Below are 27,640 nucleotides of genomic sequence, written 5' to 3' on the forward strand. Positions count from 1 at the left end.
GGAAATCAACAAACAAACAGTCATCATTGTTAGCTTTGAGCAACAAGCAACCTATTACTTTTTACAACCCTATTATTTACACAATACCCAAGTCATGCTTGTGTGCCGATTGCTTTGGGGTAAATGTTGTGGATTGGTGTGAGGGAAGGAGGAAGATTGTTCTCTACATGCACAGAAAGGAAGGAATTTATCAGTCAATAAATTGAAAAAAAGAATTAGTGATCTCCAATGTCTTCTTATAATTGCAGCAGTTTACAAATATAAACAGAGCCTTATAACTAAGCTCAACAATAATGAGACTAATTACTGCAGCTAATACACTGCGGACTTGGAGAAAAAAAAGGAAGCCCAGCGCGACTATTTTTAGTCATTACACAGAAAGGAAGTTGGGTATACATTTATTTTCCACAATTAAGACTAGGAAAAAAATTCTACATTAAAATAATAATTTATGCTTTTGGTGTTCCCTTGAGATTCTGCACAACCTTCAGAGCAGATATATTTAGCTTTATTACAGATGTAGGGACAAGAAGCACTCAGCAGATTGACGAATTCTTCCAGTTGCAGGAGGCACTCGATTGGAAGTCAAATCACGTACCTGATAAAAATAAGTTTGTGTGTGGGGCAGGGCGGGGGGGGCCTGGGGGAGTGAACTTTGGCACAAACCCACAAATAACTAATAGAGAGAGCAGAAAAAGATAGAGGCTTGTATTATTTTAATAGCTATTGGCAATTATTACTAGTGACTAAAATACTTCAGCAAATCAACTCTGCCTCTGTCGATTAGGTACAAGGGACCAATGTTACTAACTGGACTGAATGAAGATACTTCAAAAAAATATATAAATGGTACAATAAAAACAGTAATACAATAATTGACCACTGCTGGATATAAATTTATAGACAATAAGTTCTTCTACAGGATAGGCACAGAGTTATATTTTGTAAAAACTTAAAAGATTGAAAGATTTACATTTATTTAGCATCTTTCACCACACCAGGACATTCCTAAGCACTTTACAGACAATAAAATACTTTTTTCTTTTTATGAAGTGCAGTCACTGTTGTAATGTAGGAAACGCGGAAGTCAATTTATGCACTGCAAGGTCCCAATAAAACAAATGACCAGATAATCTGTTTTAGGGGTTGGTTGAAGGATAAATGTTGGACAAGATACTGGGAGAACTTCCCTGCTCTTCTTCGAACGGTGACGTAGGATCCATTACAACCACCTGATGGGCAGACGGTTTAATGTCTCACCACTCAGTACTACTGGCCTGGATTATGTGCTTAAAATCCCTGGAGTTGGACTTGAACCCACAACCTCAGAGGCAAGAGCGAAAACACTGAGCACGGCGGACACCTAAATTTAATTTAGGACAAGATAGGAGGTGGGGGTGGAGGGAAATGAATATCGAAATAGAGATTCTTTTTGAATACATTTTGAAATACTATAAAAGCTCCATGAACTTTGCGAAGGAATTCTTGAAATATGATCAAATTGCTCCATTTTAAAAAGAAATAAAACACAGTTCATCCTTATGAGCACCATTTTGTCTTTCTCATAGCTCCCAATGTCCTTCCATTTAAGAACTTCATATCAAACACACCGGGAGCGTTTCTCTTACTGCTTCTTACTACTTCTTCGTTCGTATGGTAGTAGCAAAGCAAATCAAATGTCAATATCTAAGTCAGATATCCAGGCCAAAGTGTGAATACCTTGTAGGCTGCCTGCGAATTTCCTCTGGGGACAGTGCTCAGTGAAGTGTCCAGGGTCTGATTAGGAGCTCCACAGTCGCATGAGGCTTCTGACTGCCTGTGTTTGTTATTACTTTAACCAAGCAGACTAGATTATGGTTGTGGAACTGGCTTTTTTCTGTTGTTAGAGTGTATTGACTGTATACAGAACTAAAAGTTTTGTGACAGACTTTATTCTGGTGATTGCCAAGTAGTTTTTTCTTTTTCCTTTCTTTATCAGTAAGTAACCTTCAGCATTATTGTTGCCAAATTAAGTTAATCTAGGGGTTAAGTCATGGCAGGAGAGCTCAGACACGTGTTATACTCCTCCTGTACTATGTGGGAAGTCAGGGACACGACTACTTATGTGGGAAGTGTATCCGGCTGCAGCTCCTGACAGACCGCATTGCGGAACTGGAGCTGTGGGTGGATTCACTCTGGAGAATCCACGATGCTGAGAATGACGTGAATAGCACGTTTAGTGAGTTGGTCTTACCGCAGGTAAAGGTTAGACAGCCAGATAGGGGATGGGTGACCAACAGGAAGAGCAGTGGCAGGAAGGTACTGCAGGGGTCCCCTGTGGTCATCCCCCTGCAAAACAGATACACCACTTTGGGTACTGTTGAGGGGGATGACTCATCAGGGCAGGGCAGCAGCAGCCAAGTCCATAGCACTGTGGGTGACTCTGCTGCACAGGAGGGCAGGAAAAAGAGTGGGAGAGCTATAGTGATTCGGGCTTCGATTGTAAAGGGAATAGATAGATGATTCTGCGGCCGCAACCGAGACGCCAGGATGGTATGTTGCCTTCCTGATGCAAGGGTCAAGGATGTCTCTGAGCGGGTGCAGGACATTTTGAAGGGGGAGGGTAAACAGCCAGTTGTCGTGGTGCATATAGGTACCAACAATATAAGTAAAAAACAGGATGAGGTCCTACAAGACGAATTTAGGGAGCTAGGAGCTAAATTAAAAAGTAGGACCTCAAAAGTAGTAATCTCAGGATTGCTACCAGTGCCACGTGCTAGTCAGAGTAGGAATCGCAGGATAGCTCAGGTGAATACTTGGCTTGAGGAGTGGTGCAGAAGGGAGGGAATCCAATTCCTGGGACATTGGAACTGGTTCTGGGGGGGGGGGGTGGGGTGGGACCAGTACAAACCAAACGGTCTGCACCTGGGCAGGACCGGAACCAATGTCCTAGGGGGAGTGTTTGCTAGTGCTGTTGGGGAGGGGTTAAACTAATATGGCAGGGGGATGGGAACTTATACAGGGAGACAGCGGGAAGTAGAATAGGGGCAGAAGCAAAAGCTAGAAAGAAGAAAAGTAAAAGTGGAGGACAGAGAAACCCAAGGCCAAAAGCAAATAGGGCCACATTACAGCAAAATCCTCAAGGGGCAAAGACAAGCCTGAAAGCTCTGTGCCTCAATGCGAGGAGTATTCGGAATAAGGTGGACGAATTAACTGCGCAGATAGCAGTTAACGGATATAATGTAATTGGCATCACGGAGACATGGCTCCAGGGTGACCAAGGCTGGGAACTCAACATCCAGGGGTATTCAACATTTAGGAAGGATAGACAGAAAGGAAAAGGAGGTGGAGTGGCATTGCTGGTTAAAGAGGAAATTAATGCAATAGCAAGGAAGGACATTAGCTTGGATGATGTGGAATCTGTATGGGTGGAGCTACGGAATACCAAAGGGCAGAAAACGCTAGTGGGAGTTGTGTACAGACCATCAAACAGTAGTAATGAGGTTGGGGACAGCATCAAACAAGAAATTAGGGATGAGTGCAATAAAGGTACAGCAGTTATCATGGGCGACTTTAATCTACATATTGACTGGGCTAACCAAACTGGTAGCAATGCGGTGGAGGAGGATTTCCTGGAGTGTATTAGGGATGGTTTTCGAGACCAATATGTCGAGGAACCAACTAGAGGGCTGGCCATCCTAGACTGGGTGATGTGTAAAGAGAAAGGACTAATTAGTAATCTTGTTGTGCGAGGCCCCTAGGGGAAGAATGACCATAATATGCGAGAATTCTTTATTAAGATGGAGAGTGACACAGTTAATTCAGAGACTAGGTTCTGAACTTGGGGAAAGGTAACTTCGATGGTTTGAGGCCTGAATTGGCTAGAGTAGACTTGCAAATGATACTTAAAGGGTTGACGGTGGATCGGCAATGGCAAACATTTAAAGATCACATGGATGAACTTCAACAATTGTACATCCTTGTCTGGAGTAAAAATAAAACGGGGAAGGTGGCTCAACCGTGGCTTACAAAGGAAATTAAGGATAGTGTTAAATCCAAGGAAGAAGCATATAAATTGGTCAGAAAAAGCAGCAAACCTGAGGACTAGGAGAATTTTGTAATACAGCAGAGGAGGACAAAGGGTTTAATTAGGAGGGGGAAAATAGAGTATGAGTGGAAGCTTGCTGGCAACATAAAAACTGACTGCAAAAGCTTCTATAGACATGTGAAGAGAAAAAGATTAGTGAAAACAAACGTAGGTCCCTTGCAGTCAGATTCAGGTGAATTTATAATGGGGAACAAAGAAATGGCGGACCAGTTAAACAAATACTTTGGTTCTGTTTTCACGAAGGAAGTCACAAATAACCTTCCGGAAATACTAGGGGACAGAGGGTCTAGTGAGAAGGAGGAACTGAAGGATATCCTTATAAAGCGGGAAATTGTGTTAGGGAAATTGATGGGATTGAAGGCCGATAAATCTCCGGGGCCTGATCCCAGAGTACTTAAGGAAGTGACCCTAGAAATAGTGGATGCATTGATGATCATTTTCCAACAGTCTATCAACTCTGGATTAGTTCCTATGGACTGGTGGGGTAGCTAATGTAACAGCACTGCTTAAAAAAGGAGGGAGAGAGAAAATGGGTAATTATAGACCGGTTAGCCTGACATCAGTAGTGGGGAAAATGTTGGAATCAATTATTAATGATGAAATAGCAGCGCATTTGGAAAACAGTGACAGGAGCGGTCCAAGTCAACATGGATTTATGAAAGGGAAATCATGCTTGACAAATCTTCTGGAATTTTTTGAGGATGTAACTAGTAGAGTGGAGAAGGGAGAACCAGTGGATGTGGTGTATTTGGACTTTCAAAAGGCTTTTGACAAGGTCCCACACGAGATTGGTGTGCAAAATCAAAGCACATGGTATTGGGGGTAATGTACTGACGTGGATAGAGAACTGGTTGGCAGACAAGAAGCAGAGAGTCGGGATAAACAGGTCCTTTTCAGAATGGCAGGCAGTGACTAGTGGGTTGCCTCAGGGCTCAGTGCTGGGATCCCAGCTATTTACAATATACAGTAATGATTTAGATGAAGGAATTGTGTGTAGTATCTCCAAGTTTGCAGATGACATTAAACTGGGTGGCGGTGTGAGCTGTAAGGAGAACGCTAAAAGGCTGCAGGGTGACTTGGACAGGTTAGATGAATGGGCAAATGCATGGCAGATGCAGTATAATGTGGATAAATGTGAGGTTATCCACTTGGGGGCAAAAACACAAAGGCAGAATATTATCTGAATGGCAGATTAGGAAAAGGGGAGGTGCAACGAGACCTGGGTGTCATGGTTCATCAGTCATTAAAAGTTGGCATGCAGGTACAGCAGACGGTGAAGAAGGCAAATGGTATGTTGGCCTTCATAGCTCGGGGATTTGAGTATAGGAACAGGGAGGTCTTACTGCAGTTGTACAGGGCCTTGGTGAGGCCTCACCTGGAATATTCTGTTCAGTTTTGGTCTCCTAATCTGAGGAAGGACATTCTTGCTATTGAGGGAGTACAGTGAAGGTTCACCAGTCTGATTCCTGGGATGGCGGGATTGACATATGAGGAGAGACTGGATCAAATGGGCCTTTATACACTGGAGTTTAGAAGGATGAGAGGGGATCTCATAGAAACTTACAAGGTTCTGACGGGACTGGACAGGTTTGATGCGGGAAAAATGCTCCTGATGATGGGGAAGTCCAGAACCAGGGGGCACAGTCTTAGGATAAGGGGTAGGCCATTTAGGACTGAGATGAGGAGAAACTTCTTCACTCAGAGAGTTGTTAACCTGTGGAATTCCCTATCGCAGAGAGTTGTTGATGCCAGTTCATTGGATATATTCAAGAGGGAGTTAGATGTGGCCCTTATGGGTAAAGGGATCAAGGGGTATGGAGAGAAAGCAGGAAAGTGGTACTGAGGGAATGATCAGCCATGATCTTATTGAATGGTGGCGCAGGCTCGAAGGGCCGAATGGCCTACTCCTGCACCTACTTTCTATATTCATTAAAAGGCAGATCACGACTTTGGTCAGTTTAGTAAAGTTACCATACAATGGGCAATTACATTTACTTAATAAGAACACTGGGCTCAATTTTGCCGAACCCTTTTTTTCGGCACAAGTGCGCCAACTTTGCGCGCTGGAAAAAAGTCGTCCCATCCTGGCTGCGCTTCCAAGCCCCCACACCCCCCGCCACCCACTCCCCTCTGCCACGCCACCCCCCCACCCCCACCCGACCACCCCCGACTGCAAGTGTTATCATTAATGCTGTGCTATACCACTAATTTTATGCAGGAAATATAGAAGAACGATCATGCTATGGCAATTACTTGGTGATATAAAAGCAGTTGCGTCACTTTCTGACAATTAGTAGACTTCTCAGGCCCCCCAAACACAAGGTTCCGAATGAGGATTCACAATGTGCCAGCTCTAGGACAACACCCAGAGCCAACACAACGTGGACGAAATCCAGTGAAACTAGTTATCAGAGCATATCCAACATTATCGGCCTGTAGTCTCACACCAGTAATGTGTCTGGGGTCACACACAAACTGAGCATTGCAGTTTCATCTGGAACTGAGAGCACCACCTGATGCATGCACTCGGATGATTCAGCCAGTGCAACACAGGAGAACAGGAGAAGGCCATTCAAGCCCTCTAGCCTGTTCTGCCATTCAATTACATCATGGCTGATCTGTATCGTAACTCCACCTTCCTGCTTTGGTTCCGTATCCCTTAATAACCTTGCCGAACAAGATTCTATCAATCTCAGTTTTGACATTTTCAATTGACCCACCCAGTCAACAACTTTTTGGGGGAACAGTTTTCCAGCTTTCCACTACCCTTTGTGTGAAGAAGTGCTTCCCGATTCCCCCCTGAACGGCCTGGCTCTAATTTTACGGCTATGCCTCCTTTGTTCTGGATTTCCCCACCAGAGGAAATAATTTCTCCCTATCTACCCCATCAAATCCTTTAATCATCTTAAAAGCCTCAATTAGATCTGCCCTTAATCTTCTATATTCAAGGAAATACAATCCTAATCTCTGCAAACCGGTTCTCATAAGTTAACCCTTTTAACCCCAATATCATTCTGGTAAATCTGCACTGTGCCCGCTCCAAGGCCAATAACAACATAAGAATTAGGAGCAGGAGTGGGCCATTCAGCCCCTCGAGCCTGCTCCGCCATTTAATAAGATCATGGCTGATCTTCTACCTCAACTTTACTTTCCTGCTCTATCCCCATAATCCTGGATTCTCTTAATATTCAAAAATCTATCGATCTCTGTCTTGAATATATTCTTATATACACAGCCCTCTGGGGGTAGTGAATTCCAGAGATTCACCACCCTCTAAGTGAAGAAGTTTCTCCTCATCTCAATCCGAAATAGCCGACCCCTTATTCTGAGACTGTGACCCCTGGTTCTAGACTCCCCAGCCAGAGGAAATAATCTCCAGCCCTGTAAGAATTGTGTATGTTTCAATGAGATTACCTCATTCGTCTAAACTCTGGAGAATATAGGCCGAGTCTACTCAATCGCTCCTCATAGGACAATCCCCCATCCCTTCATTGCACTCCCCCTATGACAAGTATATCCTTCCTTAGGCAAGGAGACCAAAACTGGACACAATACTCCAGGTGTGGTCTCATCAGGGCCCTATATAATTGCAGTAAGACATCACGGCCTGGATTTTCGACTTTTGTTTTTGGGGCTAAAGCAGAGGCGGGGCGGGAAAATTACTTGCAATTAGCGTTACCGATTAATTACTTAACTTTCAGCATTTGGGGTCTGCGCCAGGGGCGCGGCGCAAAAGGAGGCGTTGCACAATTTTTGCGGCGCAAAAACGGGATCCTCGCCAACTTTAGTGCAGGGCCGGGAACTCTCCGAGGGAGGCCTTGGGAGGAGAAAAAAAAACATTCAAAAAACATTACCAACACCCTTACCTCACTAATCGCTGCAAAAATATAAAAAAAAATAAGAACTATAACTTACCTTTTCTTCGGTTTATTCAACTTACCGCCGCCGGCAGAGCTGGACCGCCATGTTTTCCCTGGCGGTCATCGACCGAGTCTCAAAACTCGGGCAATGTCGCAATATGAGTCTTAACACCCCCTGCGCAGCTCTCCCCGGCGGTGCTTCTAAGCGCTGCTGCAAGAACTGAACCGAGGAACACGACCGGGCGAAAAACAGCTGAGCGCTCCATTTTTCGCTGCGGATGGTCAAAACGTGGCGAAAACCCGGTTGCAAACCAGCCAAGAATCCAGCCCCTTTACTCTTATACTCAAATCCTCTTGTGATAAAGGCTTCTTGTGATACCATTTGCTTTCTTAATTGCTTGCTGTACCTGCATGTTAACTTTCAGTGATTCATGTACCTGGACACCCAATATATCTTTCCTGTGTAGGTATTAGTGAGGGGTCAGTGTTTAATGCCGTGACTCTTTTGAGACATTGGCACCGTCAGCAGCATCAGTGCATCAAAGATTGGTCTTCTGATTCATGGATTCCTCACACAGGAAAACTCACACAGTAGGAGGCAGACTTCAGAGGTTGGGCCTGTATTGTATTAAGTCGAGGAGCCTTGAATTAAATCTACAATAAAACCAGATTCAAAATGAACCACTACCTAACAACCTTTGGAATATTCGTGAGTTTGAGGCTCTTTAGAGCTGCCATACACGATTGAGTACAAATGTTGATTAATAAGAGGTCCCAGGAAGTTCACAAGCTGGCCATATTTGAAATTTTCATACATTCGATTCATATACAGTACGAGGCATTTAGATTTAAAAAATAGTTTTCATCTATTCATTTTAACAAACATTGTTGCAAAAATAACAGTGCAAATGCTATGGATGGTGAACTGATACTATGATCCTGACAACATTGGATAATTAGTTTCCACACACAGGGCTTCTGTTATACTGAAAACCATCACTGTCAGCAGCATCGAAAACAATCAAAATTGAAGCAATATATTTAATATATAGCATACATTCTATGGCGATCATAATGGCACATGGCAAATTAATTGCACCCAGTACTATTGCTTTATGGAAAATCAGCATAGCTCCTTTAAAGAAATGTTCTTAGTGAGATTGTGCACTGATTTATCAACATTATATCAATGGAGTTATTATACTATAAGCACCAATTTGAATTGGTACCTGGCACAGAACAGCAGTGCTGAGTTATACTGTCAGTTCTTCACCACTCGCTGGTCAGGCAAAGAAGAGCTAATCATATGACAGGACAGTAAACCCTTCATTAATATTAACAGAATATCTTCCTGGTTGGATCCTTTATAGAGCCTTGGACTGACTCACATTAGTCTGAGATTTTGCTAAGTAGATCTTATCAGTTTTTGTTGCTGCTCGGATGGTTTTATCTTTATATGCGAAAAATTTTAGATCGGCATGCACTTCCTGTCCACAAAACCCTGTTGTCAACTTTTTCCATCATAAATTCCCATGTCCACATTTAGAATGGAAACTGCCCATGTAAACTTGTCACACTGTAATTATACACTCTTTCCAGTGGTAGTGCTATAGTGCCTCAGCCTGTGATGCAGAGAAACCCCTTTGCTCCAACCAACTCTACTTCTTTTATTCAGAGAGTGGCAAGAATGTGGACCTTGTTACCACAAGGAGTGGTTGAGGCGAATAGCATAGATGCATTTAAGGCAAAGCTATTTAAATACATGAGTAGGAAAGGAATAGGATATATTGATAGGGTAAGATGTGGTTGGGGGTTGGGGAGGAGTAGGTTCACATGGAGCATGAACACCAGCACAGACAAGTTGGGCTGAATGGTCTGTTTCTGTGCCGTACTTTCTATACCATTCAAAAGTTTTGACATAGTTAAAAGCTCCCAGGTGGTCTAGCAGACTTGATGCAGTTATATTAAGGAAAGCCAGCATGGATTTGTTAAAAGTCAATTGTGTCTGACTAACTTGATTGAATTCTTTGATGAGGTAACAGAGAAGGTTGGTCACGGCAGTGTATGAACGGACTTTCGGAAGGCATTCGACAAAGTGTCACACAGGAGGCTTACTAAGAAGATGGAAGACCATGGAATTACAGGGAAAGTGGCGGTATGGATACGGCTCAGTGACAGGAAGCAAAGGGTTGTGGTGGATGGATGATTTTCAGACTGGTAGGTGGTTTACAGTGGTGTTCCCCCAAGGTCAGATGCTGCCTGAACTGCTGTCTATTTCCAGCATTTTCAATTATAAAAAGGTGTTGGACTTGAGGATGAGGAACTTACAGGGTTATGAACAAAAAGCGGGGATGTGGGACTAAGTATGATTGCTTTTTCGAAGAGCCTGCACAGGCACGACGGGCTGAATGGCCTCCTTCTGTGCTGTAAGTATCTATCTATGATATAGCAACCAATCTAAGTCCAGGTGGTGTGAGAGTGCGGCTGATCAAAGTGGTGTCATTGCTTGCCAGACTGCAATGTGCCATCAGTTCAGAGGGCTCACTCACTAGCTATATCTAGCTTCCCAAATGTATTCATTATTGAATTCCAGTTCTTCAAAACAGTGGCTCAACTTTTAATTAAAGTTGTTCAATTCCATTATTTTAGTATTTTATTTAAATTTGCAAATGCCCAAAGGAAAATCAAATAAATTGGAGCAAACATTGGTTATAAGAGAGGCAAGAGAGAGTAGAAGTTAATGGCACTTTCTAAGAGTAGCTGAAAGTGGGCAGTGGTGTTGCAGAGGGTTCTGTGCTGGGACTATCTACTCACTGTATACATCAATGATTTGGATATAGGGCTAGAGGGAGCAGAGTCCAAATTTGCAGACAATACTGAAATAGGCAGTACAGTAATTAATTCCTAGGACAGAAGGAAGCTGCATGGGAATATTGAGTAGATGGTGGAATGGGAAACAAAAAGTGGCAGATGGAATTCAATGTCAATAAATGCGAGTGCTATATTTTGACAATACAATAATTATACTTTAAATTGGGACCGTTGGGTGATGTGCAAGAACGGAGGATTTGGAACTTCAGGTTCAGAAGACATTAAAAGAAGCTTCTCAAGTGAATAAGGCCAGGAGATTAGCGAATGGAATACTGGGTTTTATGGCTAAATACATGGAATATGAAAGTCAAGATGCATTTGTGAATCCACATAAAACCGTAGTACGGCCACAATTGGAAACTGCGTGCAGTTTTGGGCTCCACACTATCGGAAGGATGTTGAGGCTTTAGAGAGGGTACATTAGAATGCTGCCTGGTATTATGAAATATAAAAATCAAGACTTGAAAAATTGTGGCTGTTTGCTTTAGAATAGAGATTATTATATGATGATTTGATAGAAGTATTGAAAATTATGAAGTGATACCATTGGGTAGATAGAAACAGACTGGTTCCAGTGATTTAGGAAATAAGAGGACATAGATACAAATAAAATGCAAGAGATTTAGCACCGAAAGCAGAAGATACTTTTGGGGTTTTTTTTTTTTACACAGAGGGTTATGAAGCTGTGGAATTCACTACTGGAGTTAGTGCTTGAAGCAGAGACTATGTCAACGTGGGAAACGTTAGATCGGTGGTTGAAGGAAAGGGGAATATAGGGTATGGGAACAGGGTGGGACATGAGATCAAGATCACTGCTTGTGTGCAGGATAAACACCAACATGGACTGGTTTGGGGATCGACTGGTTCTGATATTGTAATTTCCAAGTCATTCTATGTAAAACTATTGTTGCCTTTGCTAAAGCCTTGTCATTTCCTCAGCTAACTTCACTTCCTCTCCCATCCCCAAAGCAGGAAAATAAAAACACAAAAACCATCATACCAATCACATGAATTAAAATTAGCCTCCTGATTATATTTCTATTATTCTGTATCAGCACCTCTCAAACAGCAGAGAAGCCAAAAGTAGCAGGCTGTATGTTGTGGGCAGTTCAATAACAAACTATTCAGAAAGTGTCCTGGGCCCTCGCACAGAACATAATCCCATTTTGCTGCATTTAGTAGACAGAGAATGTCATCTCAGTAAGCTGGTTATCCCCAAACTCTGCTTTCAAATTGGCTTCGAGGGGAAAACATCAAACATTACAGCCCTTCACCTTCCTTTGTTACAAAATAAATGTACCTGGTCGGTCAAACCCCCTTGTCATATTGACTTTCTTAATCCCTCTACAAAGCACTCAAAAATACAAACTAAAAGAACTTTGGACCTCCCTAGAGAAAAACAAGACTCCAGATCTTAACCCTTTTGGTTCATTGGCCAAATATATATATTTCCTCTATAAACCTTGGGATATTTTTCACTATTAAATGCTAGTGGTGTTGTTAAAACATCTGATGCAATAATATTTAAATTGATCAAGTCAAAGCCCTTCTTTATTTCTGACACTTGACAAAAATATCAAAGCCATTAATCTGCAATGTACCTCCAAGGGTTTAAAACATCCCTCACAAACGGCAAGTGATAGCAGCCAACAAGCTCAGACTTGTAATCTCTTTGTGGCAAACCACAGAAAGATTAATACAACATCTTACACGATACCTTCGGTAAAAAGCTAAATCAAACATCTTCTATCCTCTCAAAGAATTGACAAATAAATATATGAAGATGTGTTATGTACACCCGATCCATACTTATGAAGGCCATCAATAATATTCATATTTCCATACTTATAAAACACTTAACCCATTGAAACATTGTTGACAGTAACACTAAATACAATGGATGTGATTTTTTTCCAACACGGAAACCTGGGTGAAGTGCCAAGTCCCTTTGCAAGACACTACCGACGTTGTAAAGAACAGAAGCGAAGATTTGGGGTTAATCTAGAAGCAATATTTAGAGAATGCCAATCTTGGTCTTTTTTATAACTGCATTGATTGCAGGAAGCAGGGAAGAGCGAGTGAACCAAGGTAGACCACAGTTGGGAAAAATCAAGTTCTGTATGTACAGGCAACCTATGTTCCGTGTCCTTTTTTTGCCGCCACGTAACCCCTTTAAAGGACCATGTGGTCCATTCACAATACCGCATGTGTGATTTTTGCATTGAAAAGCCGGCAAGCCAGCTGCAGGGGTCCCTGGAGCACTGCGCAGCCTAAAGGTAACATTGCATGCAACCATCAACTTTAAGCTGATAGCTTCTCAATTAACGTTCCACAGGAAACATCGTGTTTATTTAATTGGGATTGCAAGTCGTCAAGTTGGAAAATGGGCTATGAGGTTGTCAGAACTAGGCACCTCTTTATCCCATGGTTGGCTGAGCAGAAATTGAGGCAGTAAAGATTTAAGATGAACTGATGGTTTCTGACAGTTTGAGATTACAGATTATGTTAATTTTGTTTTTGTCTTCCACACCAATAAAGTTGGATATAATTGGCAGCATTTTTATATAACCAAAATGCAGCTTTTAAAAGCTTTTCATTTTCCACAAAAGGAACTTTCAGGTGCATGCCAAGCTGTTGTCTTGAGAGTAGGTGTGTGAAGACGAACTGCTGCTGCATTTTGCGACAAGGAGGATGTTCCTTGGTATTAATGAATTAACTGGTGTTATTTGAGCTCTGCATTTAGGGGTTGCCAGGTATTAGGAAAAAAAAAGGAGATTTGCTTAACCAAAAATAAATTACACAAATTTCCATATTTAAGATCTCAGTTGTGTCTGACTGGGTGTGTGATACAGACCAATGACCTGCTGGTACTCACATTAGAATCATAGCATTGCACTGTACAGGAGGCCGCCACGCGGCCCATCGTATCTGTGCCGGCTCTTTGAAAGAGCTATCCAATTAAAGAGCACTCCACCTATTGCCCTGCAATTGTTTTTTTTCCTTTTCAAGTATTTATCCAATTCCTTTTTGAAAGTTACTGTTTAATCGGCTTCCACCGCCATTTCAGGCAGTCCGTTCCAGATCACAACTCGCTTCGTAAAAAAAGGAGGCAGGCAAAAAGCAGGAAACTATAGATCAGTTAGCCTAACATTGGTCGTTGGGAAAATGCTGGAGTCCATTATTAAGGAAGCAGTAGCAGGACATTTGGAAAATCATAATTCAATCAAGCAGAGTCAGCATGGTTTTATGAAAGGGAAATCATGTTTGACAAATTTGCTGGAGTTTTTTTGAGGATGTAACGAGCAGGGTGGATAAGGGGGGACCCAGTGGATGTGGTGTATTTGGATTTCCAGAAGGCATTCAATAAGGTGCCACATAAAAGGTTACTTCACAAGATAAAAGTTCACAGGGTTGGAGGTAATATATTAGTATGGATAGATGATTGGCTAACTAACAGAAAAGAGAGAGTCAGGATAAATGGGTCATTTTCAGGTTGGCTAACTGTAACTAGTGGGGTGCCACAGGATCAGTGCTGGGGCCTCAACTATTTACAATCTATATTAATGACTTGGATGAAGGGACCGAGTGTAATGTAACCAAGTTTGCTGCTGATACAAAGATGGGTGGAAAAGCAAATTGTGGGGAGGACACAAAAAATCTGCAAAGGGGTATAGACAGGCTAAGTGACTGGGCAAAAATTTGGCAGATGGAGCATAATGTGGGAAAATGTGAGGTTATCCACTTTGGCAGAAAAAAAAAAATAGAAAAGCAAATTATAATGGAGAAAAATTGCACAAAGTACTGCAGTACAGAGGGACCTGGGGGTCCTTGTACATGAAACACAAAAAGTTAGTATGCAGGTACAGCAAGTAATCAGGAAGGCAAATGGAATGTTGGCCTTTATTGCAAGGGGGATGGAGTATAAAATCAGAGACGTCCTGCTACAACTGTACAGGGTATTGGCGAGGACACATCTTGAGTACAGTTTTGGTCTCCATATTTAAGGAAGGATATACTTGCATTGGAGGCTGTTCAGAGAAGGTTCACTCGGTTGATTCTGGAGATGAGGGGGTTGACTTATGAACATAGATTGAGTAGGTTGGGCCTATACTCATTAAAGTTCAGAAGAATGAGGGGTGATATCTTGTCGAAACATGTAAGATAATGAGGGGGCTCCAGAAGGTGGATGCAGAGAGGATATTTCCACTCATAGGGGAAACTAAAACTAGGGGACATAGTCTCAGAATAAAGGGTCGCCCATTTAAAACTGAGATGAGGGGGAATTTCTTCTCTCAGAGCGTTGTGGGTCTATGAAATTCTTTGCCCCAGAGAGCTGTGGAGTCTGGGTCATTGAATATATTTAAGGCGGAGATAGAGAGATTTTTGAGCGATAAAGGAATAAAGGGTCATGGGGAACGGGCAAGGAAGTGGCGTTGAGTCCATGATCAGATCAGCCATGATCTTATTAAATGGCAGAGCAGGCTCAAGGGACCAAATGGCCTATTCCTGGTCCTATTTCTTATGTTATGTTCTTAAAAGAAATGGTCCTCATCTCCCCTCTGGTGCTTTTGCCAATTATCTGTGTGCTCTGGTGACTGACCCTCCTGCCAGTAGAACAGTTTCTCCTGATTTACTCTATATTTGTTCATATTAGATACAGAATGTTAACTGGAAGTGAAAAGCTTGCTGTCAAATACAAAATGCTGCACATTCAAGCTGAATTAAATAGCCCAAGCACACTTCAGGTCCAACATCCCATCTCATTCAGCAATACATCAGAAACACCACCATTAAAATGGAAAAGAATCAAAAGGAACGTTTGAAACCTTATATCTATTATAAGAAGCAATTCATCTCTCGTTAAATTTTAAGACAGTAATCCAATACCTGTGTTCAGGTGGCAAACATAAACCAACCTCGTTTTGCACTTGTGGTTTACAATATCATCTGTCTTCCCCCACAGAGCTGATTGGATTACAACCTTAAGTCACAGAGCTATTAATTATCCACATATTATACACACACACGCCAAGAAGTTAATTAAGGGTGTAAGTGGTCTGCGGCAGTTAATGCGAAACAGGCTCTCAGCCAATCGGCAGTCCGCTTTACACACACCTGATTTTCTTTTCAATTGTCTTGCCAATTTGAAACAAGCCCCTTTGCGTGTTACTGCTGCAGATCAATTTCACCCTCAATTGGTCATCAGCATCGCATTTAAAAAATAAATCAACACATGAGAATTAGCTGTTGTAAAATAAATGTGTAGAGTCCAAAATATGTTCATTTTATTCTCTTTGTAGATATATTGATTAAAGGTCTAAAACATATCACATCAGAGACAGTTTTAAGAGTAAGTGACCAATCCAAGTGAGAAGAACACTAAAGATCGATGCAGAGGACTCAAGTGTCAGCTTGGCTCCATTGGTAACACTCCCACTTCTGAATCAGAAGGTTATACATTCAAAGATTCCAGTACATAGCATTCTTAGTTACTGTATCAGAGTCTGCTGCAAGAAAGAATTCTATACAGTATAGGGTAGGAGGGCGATGGCTGATTGCAGTGCGGGCAGGTACAGCAGGAGTGGCGAGGTCGAGGCGAAGGAGCGGCAAGAGTTTGTACAGGGATGTGATTGGGGCCCAGAAGAGGCGAGGGCTCGGGGGCGGCACGGGCCAGCCCACACTGCGATATGTGTGCGCACTAGGTCCGTGCAGCAGTGCTGGTCTCCAGTTGTCCTGGTTAACCCTTGCCACTGGACCAAGACCTAAAATGGTTGCAATGATAATACCGAAGAAATCGGCTAACAGTTCACAATACTGACCAGTTCCTGAGGCGCAAAGTTGGTGGAGTCAGAATCCACTGACCAGTAACAGTAATCGAAGGTGAACTCTATATTCCGCTCCCTTGTATCCCCTGGGCTATCGAGTCGGGGGTCCAGCTAATACAGGATTCAGAAAACAAAAGACAAGTTTAAAACCAATTTCACCGACTGAATACACAGTCAAAATTTTATGCAATTACCTTTTTGTGAGGTCTATGCAATTCTATTCATTATTTTCCTGCTGGATGATTGTTAATTATATTTTTCATGGCCTAGAAAAGTAGTAACTCATCGAAGTGAAAACAAAACCAATAGTCAACCTGCTGTTAATGATCAGGCAACAGCCTATGAGTCACAGTCCCAAAAAAGGGTTTCAAGGATCAATATGGAAAAAGTACTTTAATTTCAGTCACTATTTACGACTGAGATGAGGAGAAACCTCTTCACTCAGAGGGTGGTGAAGCTCTGAAATTCTCTGCCCCAGAGAGCTATGGAGGGTTTCGGAGGGGGGTCATGAGCCAGGTGACGAGCCCATAACTTTTGTCCCCTAGCATCCAGCTCTGGCCTTCTGGCTGACACTCAAACAGCTGTGATATCGTGTTCTCATGCAAGATGACAGCATCATGGATGCTCCCTTGAAATTGTGCATTTCCTACCATGATGCGCTGAGTATGGTCGCAGATAATCTGTACGTTCAGCGAGTGGAATCCTTTTCGGTTTCGGTAAACTTCTGAATCCTGAAAAGGTGCTTGCAGGGCAATATACATACAGTCAATGGCAGCCTGTACCTTGGGGAAGCCAGCAATACATGCAAAGCCTATAGCTCTCTCATTCTGTGCCTCCATGGTCATTGGTAAGTTTGCTGATGATACAAAGATGGGAGGAAAAGCAATGTGTGAGGTGGACACAAAAAACCTGCAAAAGGACAGACAGACAGGCTAAGTGACCGGGCAAAAATTTGGCAGATGGAGTATAATGTTGGAAAGTGTGAGGTTATGCACTTTGGCAAGGAAAAAAAAAAAATCGAAGAGCAAGATATTATTTAAATGGAGAGAAATTATAAAGTGCTGCAGTACAGCGGGACCTGGGGGTCCTGGTGCATGAAACACAAAAGGTTAGTATGCATGTACGGCAAGTGATCAGGAAGGCCAATGGAATCTTGGCCTTTATTGCAAAGGGGATGGAGTATAAAAGCAGGGAAGTCTTGCTACAATTGTACAGGGTATTGGTGAGGCCACACCTGGAATACTGCGTGCAGTTTTGGTTTCCATATTTACGAAAGGATATACTTGCTTTGGAGGCAGTTCAGAGAAAGTTCACTAGGTTGATTTTGGAGATGAGGGGGTTGACTTATGAGGAAAGGTCGAGTAGATTGGGCCTCAATTCATTGGAATTCAGAAGAATGAGTGGTGATCTTATCGAAAGGTATAAGATTATGAGGGGGCTTGACAAGGTGGATGCAGAGAGGATGTTTCCACTGATAGGGGAGACTAGAACTAGAGGGCATAATCTTAGATTAAGGGGCCGCCCATTTAAAACTGAGATGAGGTGGAATTTTTTCTCTGAGGGTTGTAAATCTGTGGAATTCACTGCCTCAGAGAGCTGTGGAAGCTGGGTTAGTGAATAAATTTAAGACAGATAGACAGTTTCTTAAGCGATAAGGTAAAAATGGGCTATGGGGTGCGGGCAGGGAAGTGGACCTGAATCCATGATCGGATCAGCCATGATCGTATTAAATGGCGGAGCAGGCTCGAGGGGCCGTATGGCCTACTCCTGCTCCTATTTCCTATGCTCTTATGTTCTTATGAAGTCCTTCCTGCGTGCATACAGTGCAGTAGTCACCTGGTGAATACAGCGATGTGTAGCGAACTGCGAGATGGAGCATATGTCCCCTGCTGATGCCTGAAAGGAACCCGAGGAATAGAAGGCAAGTGCTGCAGTCACCTTCACCTTGATGGGCAGTGCAGTCCTCCTCACGCTTGTCGGCTGCATGTATGCCTTTATGAGCTGGCATATCTCCGTGACCACCTCTTTTTGTAAGCGCAGCCTTCTAATGCACTGTGCCTCAGACAGGTGCAGGTATGAGCGCTGCTCCCTGAAAACTCATTGGAGGTAAGGCCTCCTCCCCATAAGTGTGTGAGCTCTTCGATTATGCTGTTGAATAAGCCTCCTTCCAGGTCTCTACTCCATAGAAAAAGCAGCCAACAATAATGGCAGAGATAGCATAGGCCCTATTCTTTTTAATATCCTTAAATGTCCTTAAAAACAAAGTATAAACTCACAAAAAGCTCAAAGTGTAAAACGCAGCCTTCCCTCTAAATGCGTTCATTCACTGAACTGTAGCTCCGTTTTTCAAGATGGCGCCGTTAGCGCCAGTTTCGTCGTGAATCCGACCCGGTAAGACTTGCATTTTTTGGGCAGTTTTTTTTTGAGGACTTTAAAAATGACGGTATTGGCCAATTTTTCAAAAACTGCAATAGCAGAGCATTCAACGCCGAGTGTCGTTACAAAAACGGTCCAAAAAAAGGCGGCCGATATTTTTTACTGCCAGCGGTAAACCTTTGGCAAATGTAGCAAAATGGCGGGAAAAAGATTTGCGCCGAAAAACACTTTTACCACAAAAAATGGCGGTAAAACGAGCGCAATCCTGGCCAATTTCTAGCCCTTTGAATATATTCAAGACAGAGATCGATAGATTTTTGGATATTAAGGGAGTCAAGGGATACGGGGATAGTTCAGGAAAGTGGAGTTGAGGTAGATGATCAGCCATGATCTTATTGAATGGCAGAGCAGGCTTGAGGCCGAATGGCCTACTCCAGCTCCTAATTCTTATTATCTCATTGGAATCCTCATGCAAGGTCATTGATATCTAGGGTATTCATTACCAATGGCTCACACTCATGAATTATCTCCCATAATGATTGGCACAACATCCTATATTTAATTGCTGTTTTAATATCAACTGGCTTAGTCTGAAAAAATACATGTCTAAGAATGCACAATATAATTTCTTTTAATGTAGTAACAGTTGGAAAATAAATCTATTGGGATGCTCCACAATCAAACATATTTGCGATCTTAATGTGCTATCTCCCATTAAAAGTCGATACAATAAATTAACCTCTGCACTGGGGAGGAGACAGAAAAATCCAGGTGTCGGCCATCCCAGGCTGCTGTTCAGCCGCTCCTGGCCATGAGTTACACAGCGCCGTTGTTGGCGGTCCGAAGCAAATGTCCAGCTCCATCCTCCCAGCCAGCACAGCACAGGGACACTTCAAAAATAAATTAAACAGCAAGGAAAGAAAGACTTTCTTGAATTCTTTATTTTGAATTTCTGACTTTCCAAATACAAAATTTGTTTCAATTCGAAACAGTTCAACATCAATGCAGCCAGCCATGGCTACAGTTGCAGTGAGTTTCACTGTGGACAATATACAGTATCAGATTACAATACAAAATCTATAGCTGCTGCTTCATGCTTTTGTCAAGTTCACAAAGCCATGTAAACGCAAGTCAATTAACAATGAAGAACAGCAGACAAAGGATAGTGACATGTACTGACTGAGATACAACAGACAGTTTTCCCTTTTGGTTCATTAAACATGAGCGATGATTACATCTAAACAAGTAGGCTACTTAAAGTTGCAGCACACTGGCTCATAGACTAAACCCATTGTTTTTTCAGCTGCACTGCCAATATTAACAGCTTTCTTTAGATAATGTAATCCCCGATTAAATTTAATTCTGGAACGCCTGCGTTAACACCAAGTTCCTAATAGCCTGTAAAATTGTACGAAATAACTGAAAGTTGGAATTTTATAAAATAAATTCAGCAATGCCACACTCCCAACGAGCAGCATCACTGGAAGATTGCAGAATAGATGTGACAGTGTTCTAGCTCATCTTTGGTCCATGCTCTCGTCGAGCACAGCTTCTCACTAGGGAGCGCAGGAGCACTGAGTTTATCTGCATATTTTATTGAAACCCACAAATTACTCGAAAAATAAATACATATTACTCCCAACATGGAGCAGCTTGCACCATGCTACGTTTATATTAGTTTGATACACTGGTTTGTTACACTGGTTTGTTACAGGTTTATGCTACATGTAGTTCAATGGGAATTCACATGTAATCAACTACAGCAGCAGTTGTATAAAACGGAATAATCGGAGATGGAGGCAATATGGGAAATGGAGCTCTGACAAGCTGCATCATGGAATGATGGTTCATGGTCATGTCCCAGATTCCTTAAGCAGTAAGTTGTTGGCCTGATCAAGTCATGGCAGCATTATTCTCAGTCAACTACTAATCATTTCTCAATGAAACTGCAGGGATTAATTCTCCATCCTCACATCTCGAGTTTGTTTGGAGAACAGCACAGCACTGAATCCATGCAGTGAAATTCACAATATAAATAAATAATAGCATCTTGCAATACAGATGGCAGCCAAACTTCAGTCTTATGGTTCAGGACATTATTTGAACCTTTGATCAGATTATATCCTTTCAATCACTATTATGGCATTCTTAATTGAATTAATCAGCATGCAGTTCAGCTTCTTCAGCAACACATCTCAAACCCGCAAACTCTACCACCTAGAAGGACCAGGGCAGCAGGCGCATAGGAACACCTGACGTGGAAATATATCGCCGTTCCTTTGTTGTCGCTGGGTCAAAATCCTGGAACTCCCTCCCTAACAGCATTGTGCGAACACCTTCACCACACGGACTGCAGCGATTCAAGAAGGCAGCTCACCACTACCCACTGAAGGGCAATTAGGGATGGGCAATAAATACTGGCCATGCCAGCGATGCTCAGCAACGTCCATATCCCAGATAAAAAAAAGTTCAAAAAGTGAACGTTGTAGAGGTTTTACTGCATAGTGACATTCAATTCCTTTCTAATTTATTGATTAATGCTGTTCAGTAGCTAGAATTATGTGTCTATATTTGTTTAGTAAGCCTGGACTATCAGGTTATCTCTGGGATCCACTGAGGAATCTTACATCCCCACTACATAGAAACATAGAAAATAGGGGCAGGAGTAGGCCATTCGGCCCTTCTAGCCTGCACCGCCATTCAATGAGTTCATGGCTGAACATGCAACTTCAGTACCCCATTCCTGCTTTCTCGCCATATCCCCCTAGTAGTAAGGACTTCATCTCACTCCTTTTTGAATATATTTAGTGAATTGGCCTCAACAACTTTCTGTGGTAGAGAATTCCACAGGTTCACCACTCTCTGGGTGAAGAAGTTTCTCCTCATCTCGGTCCTAAATGGCTTACCCCTTATCCTTAGGTTGTGACCCCTGGTTCTGGACTTCCCCAACATTGGGAACATTCTTCCTGCATCTAACCTGTCTGAACCCGTCAGAATTTTAAACGTTTCATTCTTCTGAACTCCAGTGAATACAAGCCCAGTTGATCCAGTCTTTCTTGATAGGTCAGTCCTGCCATCCCGGGAATCAGTCTGGTGAATCTTCGCTGCACTCCCTCAATAGCAAGAATGTCCTTCCTCAAGTTAGGAGATCGAAACTGCACACAATACTCCAGGTGTGGCCACACCAAGGCCCTGTACAACTGTAGCAACACCTCCCTGCCCCTGTACTCAAATCCCCTCGCTATGAAGGCCAACATGCCATTTGCTTTCTTAACCGCCTGCTGTACCTGCATGCCAACCTTCAATGACTGATGTACCATGACACCCAGGTCTCGTTGCACCTCCCCTTTTCCTAATCTGTCACCATTCAGATAATAGTCTGTCTCTCTATTTTTAACCACCAAAGTGGATAATCTCACATTTATCCACATTATACTTCATCTGCCATGCATTTGCCCACTCACCTAACTTATCCAAGTCACTCTGCAGCCTCATAGCATCCTCCTCGCAGCTCACATTGCCACCCAACTAAGTGTCATCCGCAAATTTGGAGATACTACATTTAATCCCCTCGTCTAAATCATTGATGTACAGTGTAAACAGCTGGGGCCCCAGCACAGAACCTTGCGGTACCCCACTAGTCACTGCCTGCCATTCTGAAAAGTACCCATTTACTCCTAATCTTTGCTTCCTGTCTGACAACCAGTTCTCAATCCATGTCAGCACACTACCCCCAATCCAATGTGCTTTAACTTTGCACATTAATCTCTTGTGTGGGACCTTGTCGAAAGCCTTCTGAAAGTCCAAATATACCACATCAACTGGTTCTCCCTTGTCCGCTCTACTGGAAACATCCTCAAAAAATTCCAGAAGATTTGTCAAGCATAATTTCCCTTTCACAAATCCATGCTGACTTGGACCTATCATGTCACCTCTTTCCAAATGCGCAGCTATGACATCCTTAATAATTGATTCCATCATTTTACCCACTACTGAGGTCAGGCTGACCGGTCTATAATTCCCTGTTTTCTCTCTCCCTCCTTTTTTAAAAAGTGGGGTTACATTGGCTACCCTCCACTCGATAGGAACTGATCCAGAGTCAATGGAATGTTGGAAAATGACTGTCAATGCATCCGCTATTTCCAAGGCCACCTCCTTAAGTACTCTGGGATGCAGTCCATGGATGCCCTGGGGATTTATCGGCCTTCAATCCCATCAATTTCCCCAACACAATTTCACGACTAATAAGGACTTCCCTTGATTCTGACTGCAGGGGACCTACGTTTGTCTTTACTAACCTTTTTCTCTTTACATATCTATAGAAACTTTTGCAATCCGTCTTAATGTCCCCTGCAAGCTTCTTCTCGTACTCCATTTTCCCTGCCCTAATCAAACCCTTTGTCCTCCTCTGTTGAGTTCTAAATTTCTCAGTCCCCAGGTTCGCTGCTATTTCTGGCCAATTTGTATGCCACTTCCTTGGCTTTAATACTATCCCTGATTTCCCTTCATAGCCACGGTTGAGCCACTTTCCCTTTTTTATTTTTACCCCAGACAGGAATGTACAATTGTTGTAGTTCATCCATGCGGTCTCTAAATGTCTGCCATTGCCCATCCACAGTCAACCCCTTAAGTATCATTCGCCAATCTATCCTAGCCAATTCACGCCTCATACCTTCAAAGTTACCCTTCTTTAAGGTCTGTACCATGGTCTCTGAATTAACTGTTTCATTCTCCATCCTAATGCAGAATTCCACCATATTATGGTCACTCTTCCCCAAGGGGCCTCGCACAACGAGATTGCTAATTAATCCTCTCTCATTACACAACACCCAGTCTAAGATGGCCTCCCCCCTAGTTGGTTCCTTGACATATTGGTCTAGAAAACCATCCCTTATGCACTCCAGGAAATCCTCCTCCACCGTATTGCTTCCAGTTTGGTTAGCCCAATCTATGTGCATATTAAAGTCACCCATTATAACTGCTGCACCTTTATTGCATGCACCCCTAATTTCCTGTTTGATGCCCTCGCCAACATCACTACTACATGTAACCACCAGCCAAGCCCTCCAGAAAGGGAGAGTTATTTCTGCTGAGCATATTACTGAAATCAGTCAGCACCATTCTCTACAGTGCAGAAGAACAGAGTTTTCAGAGGTATGATATGTTCCATTTTTCCAGGACAATATCTACTCTTCAGAATGTCACCATCGAAAGAGATATGGGGTGGGGGGGGGGGGGGGGCGTGATGAGGAGGAACTGAACGAATCTTTTGTTAAAATGATTTTGATATGAGGTGCAGTTGAGTGTAGTCACAGCAACGCAGTAAGTCAGATTATCAACAACTACCAGTTTCCCCAGGTGAATGGATACTGTAACTGGAGGCACTGAAGTGCGTGCTACACATCAATCTCAAGTTCATCAGCTACTAGTTGCAGAATGGGTTCCCTTTTCTTTAAGCTAGCACATGGGTCACAATAGGGGGGCCTTCTGTTTTGTTTTACCACAGTTCTACATTCTGTTTCAGGTCAGGAAACTTTAATAGTGGGAAATATTTGATTAGATACTCACGTGAGGGCCATAATTACTCCATCTGCCCATTCATGGAGACCTAAAGATTGCCATGGCACTATTCGAAGAAGAGCAGGGGTGTTCTCCTCCGTGTCCAAGCCAATAGTTATAATCAATCAGCATCTGATTCCAACACCCTTTCAGGCAGTGCATTCCAGATCATCATAACTCGCTGCATAAAAAAAGTTCTCCTCATCTCCCCTCTGATTCTTTTACCAATTATCTTAAATCTGTGGGCTCTTCTGGCCACCGGCCCTTCTGTCAGTGGAAACAATTTCTCCCTATCAACTCCATCAAAACCCCTCATAACTCACAGCACTTAGAGTTGAGAATTCAGAGAAGCCTTGGATGTCAATGCTTATATTAAGAGATGTTATAAATCGGAACTTAAGATGAGACACTCTTAGAAATCTCATCAGCAGCCAGAGACTAAAGAGAACTGTTCTGTTCACATGTGCTGAGTCCTGTCTTAACCCAATTAGCAACAGGCAGTATCAACATGGTGAGGGCAAGTAACATGACATGACATCTCGCAACCAATCCCGTGAACTTCCACACTTACGTGTGGTGCGATTATTGGCCCCAAGTACTGTGCTTTTCAGGAGGCAGCGAGAGTGACCGAGAGTGACTGTTACTGGGAGGTGACAACAAATTACTTACCCTTCTCGTGGCTCCCTGCTTGTACTGCTGTTAAACATTTGTTTGTTTTAAATTGTGTCACGGATATAAAAGGGGTCAGAGGGTCTAGTAAGGAGGGGGAACTGAGGGAAATCTTTATTAGTCGGGAAATTGTGTTGGGGAAATTGATGGGATTGAAGGCCGATAAATCCCCAGGGCCTGATGGACTGCATCCTAGAGTACTTAAGGAGGTGGCCTTGGAAATAGCGGATGCATTGACAGTCATTTTCCAACATTCCATTGACTCTGGATCAGTTCCTATGGAGTGGAGGGTAGCCAATGTAACCCCACTTTTTAAAAAAGGAGGGAGAGAGAAAACAGGGAATTATAGACCGGTCAGCCTGACCTCAGTAGTGGGTAAAATGATGGAATCAATTATTAAGGATGTCATAGCAGTGCATCTGGAAAATGGTGACATGATAGGTCTAAGTCAGCATGGATTTGTGAAAGGGAAATCATGCTTGACAAATCTTCTGGAATTTTTTGAGGATGTTTCCAGTAAAGTGGACATAGGAGAACCAGTTGATGTGGTATATTTGGACTTTCAGAAGGCTTTCGACAAGGTCCCACACAAGAGATTAATGTGCAAAGTTAAAGCACATGGGATTGGGGGTAGTATGCTGACGTGGATTGAGAACTGGTTGTCAGACAGGAAGCAAAGAGTAGGAGTAAACGGGTACTTTTCAGAATGGCAGGCAGTGACTAGTGGAGTGCCGCAAGGTTCTGTGCTGGGGCCCCAGCTGTTTACATTGTACATTAATGATTTAGACGAGGGGATTAAATGCAGTATCTCCAAATTTGCGGATGATACTAAGTTGGGTGGCAGTGTGAGCTGCGAGGAGGATGCTATTAGGCTGCAGAGTGACTTGGATAGGTTAGGTGAGTGGGCAAATGCATGGCAGATGAAGTATAATGTGGATCAATGTGAGGTTATCCACTTTGGTGGTAAAAACAGAGAGACAGACTATTATCTGAATGGTGACAGATTAGGAAAAGGGAAGGTGCAACGAGACCTGGGTGTCATGGTACATCAGTCATTGAAGGTTAGCATGCAGGTACAGCAGGCAGTTAAGAAAGCAAATGGCATGTTGGCCTTCATAGCGAGGGGATTTGAATACAGGGGCAGGGAGGTGTTGCTACAGTTGTACAGGGCCTTGGTGAGGCCACACCTGGAGTATTGTGTACAGTTTTGGTCTCCTAACTTGAGGAAGGACATTCTTGCTATTGAGGGAGTTCAGCGAAGGTTCACCAGACTGATTCCCGGGATGGCGGGACTGACCTATCAAGAAAGATTGGATCAACTGGGCTTGTATTCACTGGAGTTCAGAAGAATGAGAGGGGACCTCATAGAAACGTTTAAAATTCTGACGGGGTTAGACAGGTTAGATGCAGAAAGAATGTTCCCAATGTTGGGGAAGTCCAGAACCAGGGGTCACAGTCTGAGGATAAGGGTTAAGCCATTTAGGACCGAGATGAGGAGAAACTTCTTCACCCAGAGAGTGGTGAACCTGTGGAATTCTCTACCACAGAAAGTAGTTGAGGCCAATTCACTAAATATATTCAAAAGGGAGTTAGATGAAGTCCTTACTACTCGGGGGATCAAGGGTTATGGCGAGAAAGCAGGAAGGGGGTACTGAAGTTTCATGTTCAGCCATGAACTCATTGAATGGCGGTGCAGGCTAGAAGGGCTGAATGGCCTGCTCCTGCACCTATTTTCTATGTTTCTATGTTTCTATGTACTGCACCACTCACTACAAAGAGTATACAGTAAACGCTAAAAATGTAAATGAAGGAGCCCTGTGTGGACAGAGACAAGATGGCTAAGCAAGTAGATAACACTAACAGCAGAAGGCTAACAGAATCTTTGGCTTCGTATCTAGACATAGTTGACGTAATGTGTGCAATTCTGGGCACTCCATTACAGGAAGGGTATAAAAGCAATGGAAAAGATGCAGCGGAAGATGTTAGCAAGGGTAAGAGGTGACCGTTATCAAGAGAGATGTGGGAAGTTGAAGCTATTTTCGCCAGAGCTGACAAGATTACAAAGGGTTATCAAAAGGTATACAGCGAGTGAGTGATTTCACTGGTCAGCGAGATAGTAAAAGCAGGGGATAAATTTAAAATGTATGCACCTGTGAGCAGGCTCACAGATTTGTAGAGCTGACTCAATAAAGCCCCAGTCAGTTGGGTCAAGGTCATCCACGATGAGGTATGCAGTTGTGAGCCTAGTGGATGAACTGGTAATGTGTAGTTTGATTGTTAAACCTTTGTTAATAAACCAACTAGTTCTAATAGAAATATGTTGCTATGAATTCTTAAGCAAGAACCCATGAAGCAAATACATTACAAATAATTTTTTCCTTACTGTAAAGAGG

At 42.8% G+C, this 27,640-nt stretch overlaps 1 protein-coding gene across 1 annotated transcript in view; it reads right to left on the bottom strand.

The window, feature by feature from the left end:
- The window catches only part of LOC139256010 (stAR-related lipid transfer protein 9-like), a gene marked incomplete at its 3' end in the record, with an annotated part of 238,609 nt that overhangs the window by 194,810 nt on the left and 16,159 nt on the right, over nucleotides 1–27,640 (bottom strand). The window contains exon 3 of the mRNA XM_070874078.1: nucleotides 16,638–16,754. Within this exon, the coding sequence (XP_070730179.1) occupies nucleotides 16,638–16,754 (117 nt within the window). The remainder of the gene's footprint in view (nucleotides 1–16,637; nucleotides 16,755–27,640) is intronic.

Source organism: Pristiophorus japonicus, unplaced genomic scaffold (assembly GCF_044704955.1).
Source record: "Pristiophorus japonicus isolate sPriJap1 unplaced genomic scaffold, sPriJap1.hap1 HAP1_SCAFFOLD_671, whole genome shotgun sequence".
Lineage (NCBI taxonomy): Eukaryota > Metazoa > Chordata > Chondrichthyes > Pristiophoridae > Pristiophorus > Pristiophorus japonicus.